Source organism: Hyperolius riggenbachi, chromosome 5, assembly GCF_040937935.1.
Source record: "Hyperolius riggenbachi isolate aHypRig1 chromosome 5, aHypRig1.pri, whole genome shotgun sequence".
NCBI lineage: Eukaryota > Metazoa > Chordata > Amphibia > Anura > Hyperoliidae > Hyperolius > Hyperolius riggenbachi.
The window spans coordinates 402,658,175-402,671,619 of NC_090650.1; the positions used below are offsets into that span (position 1 = coordinate 402,658,175).

The 13,445-nt window shown below is 45.4% G+C and overlaps 1 protein-coding gene across 1 annotated transcript in view; it reads left to right on the forward strand.

Annotated features, from left to right (window-relative positions):
• Positions 1-13,445, forward strand: part of LOC137519451 (fibrocystin-L-like) — a 388,270-nt gene that overhangs the window by 57,332 nt on the left and 317,493 nt on the right. The window contains exons 8-10 of the mRNA XM_068238405.1: positions 4,376-4,446; positions 4,853-4,963; positions 6,114-6,203. Of these exons, the coding sequence (XP_068094506.1) occupies positions 4,376-4,446; positions 4,853-4,963; positions 6,114-6,203 (272 nt within the window). The remainder of the gene's footprint in view (positions 1-4,375; positions 4,447-4,852; positions 4,964-6,113; positions 6,204-13,445) is intronic.

Below are 13,445 nucleotides of genomic sequence, written 5' to 3' on the forward strand. Positions count from 1 at the left end.
TTTGTTTAAAGGTTATTATGCTATTGTGTATCTTTTAGAACAGAGAGGAGTTCTGAGTTCAGGTCAGGCTATGGAACAAAAAACTTACTTACAGTAGAGGTAGACAGGTATAGGTGCCCCCAGTATAGGTAGCAAGGTATAGGTGCCCACAGTATAGGAAGCCTGGTATAGGTACCCCCCAATTTTGGTAGCTTGGTATAGGTGCCCCCAGTATAGGTTAGTCATGTATAAGTGCCCCCAGTATAGGTTAGCAAAGTATAGGTTCCCCCACTATAGGTAAGTTAGGTATAGGTGCCCCCAACATAGGTTAGTCAGGTGTAGGTGCCCCCAGCATAGGTTAGTCAGGTATAGGTGCCCCCAGCATAGCCAAACATATGTGCTCCTAGCATAGGTAGCCAGGTATAGGTGCCCCAGTATAAGTTAGCCAGGTATAGGTGCCCCCAGTATAAATTAGTTGGGTAAAAGTGACCCAGCATAGGTAGCCACATATAGGTGCCCCCAGTATGGGTAGCCAGGTATAGGTGCCCCCAGTATAGGTAGCCAGGTATAGGTGCCCCCAGTATAGGTTAGTCAGGTAATGGTGCCCCTAGTATTGTTTAGCCAGGTATAGTTACTCCCAGTATAGGTTAGCCGGGTATAGGTGTCCCCAGTATAGGTTAATCAAGGTATAGGTGCCCTCAGTATAGGTTAGCCAGATATAGGTGCCCTCAGTATAGGTTAGCCAGATATAGGTGCCCTAAGTATAGGCTAGCCAAGTATAGGTGCCCCCAATATAGGTTAGTCAGGTATAGGTGCCCCCAACATAGGTTAGTCAGGTGTAGGTGTCCCAGCATAGGTTAATCAGGTATAGGTGCCAGATACCAACCCAACCGCAATCTCAGATCTGCACACGAGCTTCTTTTATCCTCTTCTACAATTACTTCCTCACATTCACGTGTACAAGACTTCTCACGTGCCTCACCCCTCCTCTGGAATTCCCTTCCACAGCACATCCGCTACTCTCCCACCTTTAAAATCTTTACACGCTCCCTCAAAACCCACCTTTTCCGACAAGCATATTCTCTAGCTTAGGCCATGCACCCTTCAACCTCGCATCTACATTTACTCCTTACCAAATAACCAAATTACGCACTGCCTGTACATATACTGTATACTTCCCCCACCTCTTGTTTCCACCCCATTCCTTTAGATTGTAAGCTCGCAAGGGCAGGGCTCTCACCCTTTGGTGTCATGGAATGTTATGAACTTAACTGCTTGCAATCTGTTAGACATTTATGCATTTTAGTCATCATGTTAAATTTGCTATTGTAATCACCAGTTCTGTATTTTGTACCAGTGTTCAAATTTGATGTATATCATTGTCTATATCATTATGTATCCCTTGTTTGTTTTCTTAAATTGTACAGCGCCACGGAATATTCTGGCGCTTTATAAATAAATAATAATAATAATAATATAGGTAGCCAGGTATACTTTCCCCAGTATATTTTAGCCAGTTATAGGTGGCCCAGTACAGGTTATTCAGGTATAGGTGCCCCAAGTATAGGTTAAGAAAGGTATAGGTGCCCCCAGTATAGGTAGCCTGGAGGGGTGAACAGCGAGCACACAGTGGATGGGAGAAGGGCACAAATCCCCCCTTTCCTCACTTAGGACCCCCCTTCGGTGTTGCCAGCTCCCCCCTCCAGAAATGAGTGCAGTGGCAGGGAACTCACCTCTTCCATGTTCCATGTGACGGAGCTCTGTGTGCCGCCGGTCTTTACGTCTCCAATGCTGCTGACTCTACTTTAAATTTTGGTATCCTCATTGTGCACTACTTTGCATTGGACTTTACTGGACATACTGCAAATTGCTTTGCTAGCATTTTGGGTATATTGGTGTAATGTACCTGATTATTGCTGGTAAACGATATGGGGCTCGATTCACAAAGCGGTGCTAAAAGACTTTAGGCGTGATAACCAATGCACCATGCTGGTGAAAAGCCAGTTTAGGCGTGATAAGTTTAGGAGTGATACGTTTAAGCGTGATAAGTTTAGATAAGTTTAGATCGCGCGCAAAGTCTCGCACGCAAAGCAGCGCCATTAAACTCTATGCGAAGTGCACCAGACTTTGCTAGCGCAAAACTTTTGATCAGCTGTGCACTGCGGTGCTAACCCAGTTGGTGCTTAAACTTATCACGCCTAAACTTATCACGCCTAAACGTATCACGCCTAAACTTATATCACGCCTAAACTTATCATGCCTAAACTTATCACGCCTAAACTGAGTTTAGGCGTGATAAGGGGCTTTTCATCAGGGTGCTAACTGTTAGCACTGCTTTGTGAATCAAGCCTGTGGCCTATTCTGAGGTGCAGAGTCCTTGATCATCACCAAAACCTGCAGCAAAGAAAAATAAACCAAGAGCTTTAATGAACAGTCGAATACCTTTGCTGCAGTCCACAGGTGAACTTCTCAGTGGAGGTGGTTCTGAAGTGAATGGCTGAGATCAGATGAGCAATGACATGGCAGAACGAATGAAGTTCAAGGCAGAATAGTTAGTAATACGGTAATAAGAATGAGATCTTTTGAAATATGATAGAAATCAAGTGGTGCAAGTTAGTACAATTAATCTTGCAAATGGTCAATATTTCCACCAGGGATATACCAGATTAAGATTTACAGATTAAGTATATATAGTTCTGAGCATGCCCAGTTTGACTAAATGAGTCCTAGCCAGTTATGAAAATGAAAAACTCATTTTCACACACTAGTTAAGTGTGTGCATGTTGGGAGAGGGGGGATGGGAATGGAGAAGTCTTAGCTTGAGAGGAGAAAGAAGTCTACGGACATTAACAACAATCAAGTCAGAAAATAAATATTTTGGTCTCAGCAGTTATTAGAAACTTTGGTAAGCTATAACCACAGAGCATTACATTAGCTTTTACACTACCCTCATCTGCATAGGCATAGCTAAGGGTGGACAAGGGGGGACATTTGTCCCTGGGCGCAGCACTGTGAGAGTTCTCAGCACAACTGCTGCACCCCCATGCACGTGGGAGGCGGCTTGCTGGCTGCCCGAAGTGCCCCTGCTTCTCCCCTCCCCTCTGCAGAGGAGTGCAGAAACGTTATAGCAGCAGAAAAATTGGGTACATCTGTCTATATAAACAGGAGGAAGGGGAGCAAATCTGGCTATATTAACAGTGGGGCACATTTGGCTATTTCAAGGGGGGCACATCTGTCTATTTAAAGGAGGCATATCTGGGTATCTAAATGGATAAAGGGGCCACATGTGGCTATCTAAACAGCATTTGTCCATCTGTCTCCACCCATGACCACGCCCACATTCGGATGCGTGTCTACGCCCATTTTGTCCGGGTGGGAGGGCACAAATATTGTTTTTGTCCTCGGGTGCTGAAAACCATAGCTACGCCTCTGCTCATCTGACCAGACCCCAAATAGTTTATATCCGCATCCAACCCGCAAACCTATTATGAAAAATGCGGTTTACCTGAATGCAGGTCACTATAACATTCTGCCAATCAGTGGGTTAAGTCAAATGTCCCTATTACGGTCTATTACCAGTTTTGGGGTGGGGATTGTTGAAGTACCAGTATGCATTTGAATTGTGGAATCACCTGGAGCAAATCCCCATAAATACAAGGAGTGCATACAGACCCCATGCAGATATTGTCCTAGCCAGGATTTCAGCTTAGGACACTAGTGCTGCAGGACAATGATGATCACTTAAAGTGAACCTCCGGACTAAAAATCTACTCAGCAGAACCGAAAAGGCTTGGTGTTTCTTTAACAGTTTCACAGCATCAGAACTTTGTTTTTCTTGCCAAAGCATCATTTTTCGCTGCATTTTTAGCTAAGCTCCACCCACCCAAAAAATAGCCTGGACTTTTTCTTACTGATGCTGTGCAGAGCATGATGGGATTTCCTATGTTGTTATTCACGTTGCCTAGCAACTGGGAGAGGTGATCAGCACACAGGACAGTTGGAACTGTGTCTCATGCTCCCTGTCACCTCCTTTCAACCAAAAATATGGCTGCCATCATGAAATCAAACATTTGCCTGTTCTTTTAAAACAGGGTGGGTAAGAGATTATATTACCTATCTATTTTAATTAACATAACTAATGTAACTTAATGACAGTATGTTTGTTTAGGCTGAAGTTCCTCTTTAACCTCTGTAGTTTATTTGAAGTATCAATATTGCAAAATTTACCAGCACAGCCCAAGTTTCTACCCTTCCCTTCTCTGCACAGGACAGTTTAACTTCAATTTGGCAATAGTGTATTCCTCTTCTTAATCTTTTTATTATTATTACTGTATGGTGATCAAAGTACAATTCATTATTCTTGTCTAACTGGAAATGAATTATTTATGATTTGCAGGAGCTTACCAGACCGGACCACGTACTTTGTGTCTTCCCTTAATAAAATTGCTATGCACCAAACTTATGCAGGTAATGAGAATAATCAGCTGTAAAGAGCCATCTATCCACCATCTTCATAGCTCCGCCCCCTCCCTTGGTCTTCCCTCCCCCTTATGTTTTCCTCTTTCCCACCCCTTAGATTGTAACCCTATTTGGCAGGGCCTCCTCCCATGTGCTCTTTTCCGCCTCTATATGGACTCTGCACGTCTGCTGTATTTCTCCCTACAATGTTAAATCATTTTTTTTTGTGTACCATTGTTGCATTGCACCATTGTGTAACATCAATTAATGCGGTAATGTCTCTCTTTTCTATATTATAGTATTGTGTAATACTGTATGTTAGCACTTAATAAGTGTAATAATACATTTTAATAATATCTTGTGTTTATTTATAACCCCAAAAGAACCAATTTTCTGTGCTTTATCCCTTGCGCAGTGATCTCTGGGATCTTCCCCTCCTCTGGAAGTGTGGCGGGAGGCACTGTTATCACCATAACTGGACAGTACTTCGATCAGACAGACCTTCCAGCCAAAGTCCTGGTAGGAGGTATCTGAAAGCCAAGCCATTTGTACTATACAAAAATCAGAGATCATGATTTGTATTTGGATGAGAGTAATAAGCCTGATATACTGTATGTTAAAACCATCCATGGTTGCAATGAGGATTGCACTGAGCTAACTTATAACACCATCTATGGTGCACACATCCATAATTCTAATCCACAGTTGTAGGTATGCACAGACGTGGAAGCACCTGTAGGCGGCGGCTTAGTGTAGATGGCGCAGATGTGGGGTGGCGGCTTAGTGCAGCAGTGGCTTAGTGTGGATGACACAGTTGTGGGAGGTGGCTTAGTGTGGGCTGGCATAGTGCGGCATTTGTGGTGTGCGTGCGCAACTGCAGGAGTGTCCAAGCATACTTAAGTATGCATGGATGCACATGTAGGCGGAGCTGTTGTGGGTGGGTGGCGCAGATGTGGGGTGGTGGCTTAGTTCAGCAACGGCTTAGTGTGGGTGACATGGTTGTGGGAGGTGCCTTAGTGTGGGCTGGCTTAGTGCAGAGTTTGTGGTAGTGGCTTAGTGCGTCAGTAGTGATGTGTGCTCTGTGCCTGCTATTTGTTTGACTGGTAACTACCTAGTACTGCTATCTGAGCACCTTGCATGGCTACCCAATACCTAATACTTTAAAGGATACCCGAACTGAAATGTGACATAATGAGATAGACGTGTATGTACAGTGCCTAGCACACAAATAACTATGCTGTGTTCCTTTTTTTCTTTCTCTGCCTGAAAGAGTAAAATATAAGGTATGTAAGTGGCTGACTCAGTCCTGACTCAGGCAGGAAGTGACTACAGTGTGACCCTCGCTGATAAGAAATTCCAACTATAAAACTCTTTCCTAGCAGAAAATGGCTTCTGAGAGCAAGAAAGAGGTAAAAAAGGGGAATTTCTTATCAGTGAGGGTCACACTGTAGTCACTTTTTGTCTGAGTCAGGACTGAGTCAGCCACTTACATACCTGATATTTAACTCTTTCAGGCAGAGAAATAAAAAAAGGAATACAGCCTAGTTATTTGTGTGCTAGGCACTGTACATACACATGTCTATCTCATCATGTCACATTTCAGTTTGGGTATCCTTTAAAGTATTGAGAAGCAACTTAAATCTATGTAATGATCTGTCATTGTGTTGTGATTTCAGGTCAGGAATGTGCCGTTCTCAATGTCACAGACACAGCAATCACCTGTGTGGTGCCTCCAAAACCATCTGTTTTACCAGCCTTCTTCCCAGGTACGTCACACTGTACTTCTGCTGAATGAAAAAGTTGTCAGCATTATCAGTAGAGATGGTCAATGAGATGCAAGTTAGTTCTCCTAAAAATCAAATGTCATGTAAATTACATGAGCTTGAAATTGGACCAATAAGAATAACTTCCTGTCAATTGTTATTGGTCCACTGTCATGCTCCATATAATTTACATAAAATTTGAATTTTAGGTGAACTTATTTTCATCTTATTGACCATTTCTAATCATCACCAGTTTATCAACATTATGTGTTATTGGTGACCATTCTGTACTAAAGCCTGAAGGTTTATATTCATTCATATGAATACAAAGAGGACAAAACCAAACAAAGTCAGCAGAGCTTGCAGATATTGTCTTAGCACACACACATTTGATAAAGGCGCCCATAAGAGGGCGCAGGAATATCGGTAGTAGAAAATCTGTAAATTTACAGATATTCTACTACTTCGTTCATATAGTTACGTATTGGCAATACTTATCACTATTTTACAATGACCCAACCTCTCCCCACTCTCAAACCCCCCCCCTGGTCCCTAACAGATTAAAGAGACTCCGTAACAAAAATTGCATCCTGTTTTTTATCATCCTACATGTTCCAAAAGCTATTCTAATGTGTTCTGGCTTACTGCAGCACTTTCTACTATCACAGTCTCTGTAATAAATCAATGTATCTTTCCCCTGTCAGACTTGTCGGCCTGTGTCTGGAAGGCTGCCAAGTTCTTCAGTGTTGTGGTTCTGCTATGAACTCACCCTTTCTGGCCCCTCTATGCACACTGCCTGTGTGTTATTTAGATAAGAGAGAAGAGAGAAGCTGCTCTAATCAGCTGGATAAATCGTCCTCTGAGCTGGCTGGGCTTTCACATACTGAGGAATTACAAACAAGGGCAAAGCTGTCTGCACTCTGCAGGAAGAAAAGAGCAGCCTGAAACTTCAGTGCATGGGGGAAAGAAACACACAAATGATCTCTTGAGATTCAAAAGGAAGGCTGTATACAGCCTGCTTGTGTATGGATGTATTTTCTATGTGTGGACATACTGTACATCAACCTACTTCCTGTTTTGGTGGCCATTTTGTTTGTTTACAAACAAACTTTTTAAAACTGTTTTTAACCACTTTTAATGCGGCGAGGAGCGGCGAAATTGTGACAGAGGGTAATAGGAGATGTCCCCTAACGCACTGGTATGTTAACTTTTGAGCGATTTTAACAATACAGATTCTCTTTAAGGTTAGAGTCCATCTCTGGGGTGGGGGTGGGGGTTGAAGTACAGTCAACATCGACACACTTGTATAGAAGCTTTAAAGTATACCTGAACTGAAAAATTAAATAAATGCTCCCTCCCAGTTAGGATCATTTACCTTTCTGCATTCCGGTTTCTTTCAGCATCGTTCCCATTCCCCTCAATCCCCACTTCTTTGTATGTGGCTCCCGAGCAGTTGAATACAGTCACGGGTCATGTTTGTAGATGGCAGAAATACTGGTTTTCACAGAGTTTGCAGCTTCAGTTTTTATGATGACAGTTTGAATATGCTCCAGAATGTTATGAAGAGTGATAAAATGAAATGCAAAGTCCTTCTTTGCCATGGAAATGAACTTTATTCTCCGAAAAGCATTTTCCACTGCATTTCAGTCCTGCCACAAAAGGAAGTGTTGACTAGCACAAGGCCACAGATCATTCTGTCATGCTGATTGAGTTACAATAGCAGACTGGATGTTTAAAATCATTGTACTCTGTTATCCATGGTCACATGCAACAACACACTGAACATTGCATAAAAAGAAGAGTTTCACTGGCAAGGATATTGCTGCTAATAAGATTGCACCTAAATCAACCATTTATTGGGTCATCAGGAACTTAAAGGAGAGAGGTTCAGTTGGCGTGAAAAATGCTTCAGGGCACCCAAGAAAGTCCAGCATGCTCCAAAAGATGAATCAATTAATTGCGGGATCAGTGCAGAGCTTGCTTAAGCTCAGGAATGGTAGCAGGCAGGTGTGAGTGCATCTGCATGCACAGTGAGGTGAAGACTTTTGGAGAATGGCCTGGTGTCAAAAAAGGGGAGCAAAAAAGCCACTTCTCTCCAAGACAAACATCGGGGTCAGGCCAATATTCAGCAAAAAGTACAGGGATTGGACTGCCGAGGACTGAGGTAAATCATTTTTTTCTAATGAAGCCCTTTTCTAAATGTTTGGGACATCTGGCAAAATAAATGTCCAGACAAGAAAAGATGAGTGCTACCATCAGTCCTGCCTCATGCCAACAGTAGAGCATCCTGAGACCATTCATGAGTGGGGCTGCTTCTCATCCAAAGAAGTGGGCTCACTCACAATTTTAACACAGCCATGAATAAAGAATGGTACCAAAATATCCCCCAACAGCAACTTCTTCCAACCCTCCAAGAACAGCTTGGTGAAAAACAATGCTTTTTCAAGCATGATGAAGCACCATGCCATAAGGCCATAATCCAATTGAGAAATTGTAGTCAAGAGGCGAGTGGACACATAAAAACTCACAAGTTCTGACAAAATCCCAGCATTGATTATGAAAGAATGGGTTGCCATCAGTCAGGATTTGGCCCAGAGGTTGATTGGTTGCAGAGGTCTTGAAAAAGAAGGGCTAACACTGCAAATGTTGACAGTGCCATACATTTGATGTACTGTAATTGTCAATAAAAGCCTTTGAAACATATGAATAGAGATGGCCCGAACCTCTGACTTTAGGTTCGTGAACCTCCCGCGAAAGTTCAGTTCGCGCGAACTTTCGCGAACCGCAATAGACTTCAATGGGGATGCGAACTTTGAAAACTAGAACAATTTATGCTGGCCACAAAAGTGATGGAAAAGATGTTTCAAGGGATCTAACACCTGGAGGGGGGCATGGCGGAGTGGGATACATGCCCAAAGTCCCGGGGAAAAATCTGGATTTGACGCAAAGCAGCGTTTTAAGGGCAGAAATCACATTAACCTGCTGAGCGGTCTGGACGAGCTCAGCTCGTCCAACACCGCCAGAGGCTGCCGCTCAGGCCCTGCTGGGCCGATTTTTGTCAAATAAAAAGCAGCACACGCAGCCGGCACTTTGCCAGCCGCGTGTGCTGCCTGATCGCCGCCGCTCTGCGGCGATCCGCCGCGAGCAGCGGCGAAAGAGGGTCCCCCCAGCCGCCTGAGCCCAGCGTAGCCGGAACAAAAAGTTCCGGCCAGCGCTAAGGGCTGGATCGGAGGCGGCTGACGTCAGGACGTCGGCTGACGTCGATGACGTCACTCCGCTCGTCGCTATGGCGACGATATAAGCAAAACAAGGAAGGCCGCTCATTGCGGCCTTCCTTGTTTATTCTGGGCGCCGGAGGCGATCGGAAGATCGCCTCCGGAGCGCCCTCTAGTGGGCTTTCATGCAGCCAACTTTCAGTTGGCTCCATGAAATAGTTTTTTTTTTATTTAAAAAAAACCCTCCCGCAGCCACCCTGGCGATTTAATCAGAACGCCAGGGTGGTTATATGCTAAATTGCAGGCCTAAAGTGCTTTAAAACATCTTGCATGTGCATACATCAATCAGGGAGTGTAATTAGAGTACTGCTTCACACTGACACACCAAACTCACTGTGTAACGCACCGGAAACAGCTGTTTGCATAGTGACGGCCGTGCTGGACTGGTGCACACCATGGCGAGATTGCTCTTCCTCACTCAGTGATGTCAGGTAATGTCTGACTGCCTTATCAATTTTCGATGGTTCTTTTTTTACCATTGTCAAAGCTTACATCTATTTTTTTAAATACTTGTTCTGCTTGCTGTTCTGTACCTGCAACGAGAATCTTTTATGGAGGGCAAGTCTGCCATTGCAAGTGACCACGGGTAATGGCCGGGGAATCCTGGTTCGATTCCGGTTTGGAGTGGGAGCCAAAGAAACAGCTACCACCACCACACATCCAAGGAAGGCAGCAGGCACGCTGTGGCAAAGGAGCAGGAATGGTTACCACACATCCAAGGAAGGCAGCAGGCATGGCATGCATGTCCCGAGGTAGTGACCAAAAATAACAATACAGGAGGACTTTCAAGGCCCTGCTGTAGATGACACTGACAGACTGTACTACCTGTAACAAGAATCTGTTATGGAGGGCAAGTCTGCCATTGCGAGTGACCACGGGTAATGGCCAAGGAATTTGCCAAGAATGCGTTATGGAGGGAAAGTCTGCCATTCAGTTCAACTGTGTGAAACTTTCAATGGTACTTTCTCAGTACCATGGTGACCACGGGTAATGGCCGGGGAATCCTGGTTTGATTCCGAAGAAACGGCTACCACCACCACACATCCAAGGAAGGCAGCAGGCACGCTGTGGGCAAAGGAGCAGGAACGGCTACCACACACATCCAAGGAAGGCAGCAGGCATGGCATGCACATCCCAAGGTAGTGACCAAAAGGAGGACTTTCGAGGCCCTGCTGTATATGACACTGATCGACTTTATTACCTTTAATGAGAATCTGTTATGAAGGGCAAGTCTGCCATCCATTCAAGTGAAAGGTATGCACTGACTGCCAGGTATAATACAATGTGCAGTCAAAGTTGCAGTGGAAAGTATGCAGTGACTGCAAATATCTGTTTGTGTAGTGACGGCCGTGCTGGACTGGTGCGCACCATGATGAGAGTGCAGGTGATGGCAGCTTTCCAGCCCATATGGTTGCCGGGCTGAGGTAGCTGAATGACAGAACAGTGACTGTCCAGCTGATCAAATTTGGTCTGTCCACAATGAAGCAACAACCTAATTATCTTTGGTGTGCCACCCCCCCAGACACTCATATAGCCGGCGGTCATTGCTTCATTGTGAAACGCAAGCCCCTTCACCTCGGCAAGGTAATGATCACGAAGGGGAATGGGCACATGTACATGCCTTTTTTTGTTGTTGTTTCAGCCACAGTGCAGCCAGAAAAATTAGGTAGGCATGTGCATGCACCTGAAAAATTATTATAGCACCTAAAAAATTCAGGAATCCGCCTGGAGTCCTGGACCCTGTTGGTGGTGGCGGAGAAGGCAGTCAAGTGGCCTGCGGGCAGAGGTGCTGTGTGGGGTGCGACTTAGTCTTGGGGCAGGCAGCCAGTCACACGGCGTGCAGGCAGAGATGCTGTGTGTGGGAACAGACTTAGTCTTCGGGCGGGCAGTAGCCCTCCGGGATCCATGCCTCATTCATTTTGATAAAGGTCAGGTACTGAACACTTTTGTGACTTAGGTGACTTCTCTTCTCAGTGACAATGCCTCCAGCTGCGCTGAAGGTCCTTTCTGACAGGACGCTTGAGGCAGGGCAAGACAGAAGTTAGATAGCAAATTGGGACAGCTCTGGCCACAGGTCAAGCCTGCGCACCCAGTAGTCCAAGGGTTCATCATCGCTGCTCAGAGTGTCTACATCCACACTTAAGGCCAGGGCCGGATTACCGACCAGTCAACAGAGGCACCTGCTTGGGGCCCCATCAGGGTTGCCAACCATCCGTTTTTGATACTTGTCACCATCAAAATGTGTGTGGCAGCCGGCCCTGCGAATCCGAACGAGCATTTGTGCTTTGCTACACAAGCAGGGCAGGCTGGTTTTCAGACGCTGAGCCAGTAACGTCATGTGTCCTGCCGTCCTCCTCTGTCCCTCCTTCCCTCCAATCATCTTTCATCTGCACTACACTCTCCACCAATGAGTGAAGAGAGAGGCAGCCAAGAGCCCGCCCACATATGCCCGGGACGGCAACCTTCTCGAGTAGCGTGCAGGACATGAGTGCAGTCAGTGTGGGCTGGGGATGTTCATCCATCCTCCTCTTGTTCTACACAGCAGCAGGTAATCACTGTAAAGTGTCAGGATGAACAGGGAGAACGATCTGTATGACTGCCTGTCACTACATCTAGCTGTGGCCAGTGGGAGAAAAAACCGAACAGGAGGTGTTTTCCCCCAGAGCTCTGCACTTTTCACCTGAAGCAGAGCAAACCAGCAGCGAGTGACAGGCTGTAGAGTCTGGAGCCTGTGTCTTCTCTCCTGCCCTGAGCTGCCCGTATCTGATCCTCCCCTCCCCCAGTGCTCAGGCACAGACAGAAGAGGTAACCTCATTTTCTGCAGCCCACTCTGACAAGTGCAAACACTGCTTCATTCCCTCATATGCATCCACTTCGTGATGTGTTGCTGCTGCATATGAATTTATCATACAAATGATTTATATGAATTTAATGTATTGAAGTTGTTTGAAATGAGGATAGATGCTGTAGTTGAGGTCATGTGACATGAATTGGATTAACAACTCAGGGCATTTGATATCGTTATCATAATTGAGGATTATTTGATTTGTGTATCACATTCATTGCTGATTTTACTGTATAATCTTTATAAATTAATTGTTGAAGAGCATTAGTCACTTTATCCCGAGTCTTTTCTCCATGATCCTGTCACTTTTTTGTCAGCACTTTTCTACCTCTGTGCACTAGTTAGTTTATTCTTTACTAGGCATAAGCCATCCCGTTCATAACAGGTGCTAGGGCTCAGTCGTGACACCACCACCTTGCCCATGCTGCCCCTTGCATCCGTCCGCCTGCATGCCACACATGTGCAGTAGCGCAAACGCAGAAATACGGGGACAGGAGAGGACGCAGGGACACAGGTATTTTATTATAGAGGATTCTCAGTAGCCTTCGCTGGTACATTTTCATTGTACTAGTCACTTTACTTTTTCCGAGGGGGGCCCAAATTGTCTACTTTGCTTAGGGCCCCATTTGGCCTTAATCCGGCTCTGCTTAAGACCATGTAGTCGGCTACCTGCCAGTCCAGGTATTATATAGGGTGGATCCGGAAGGACTATTGCGAGGAGTTGGACTAAAGAATGCCCGCATGTCCGACATCACCCTGAGATCGCTGGAGTGTCCTGTCCTTGCCTGCGTGGACATGGGAGGAGGATTACTGGCAGTGGTACCTTTGCGTTGTGCTGTGACATCACCCTTAAACGCATTGTAAAGCATAGTGGCCAGCTTGTTCTGCAAGCGCTGCATCCTTTCTGCCTTCTGGTGAGTTGGTAACATGTCCGCCACTTTGTGCCTATACCGAGGATCTAGCAGCGTGGCCACCCAGTACAGCTCATTCCCCTTGAGTTTTTTTATACGGGGGTCCCTCAACAGGCTGGACAGCATGAAAGATGTCATCTGCACAAAGTTGGATCCAGACATACTCTCCATCTCCTCTTGCTCTTCCTCAGTGACGTCAGGTAAGTCCTCCTCC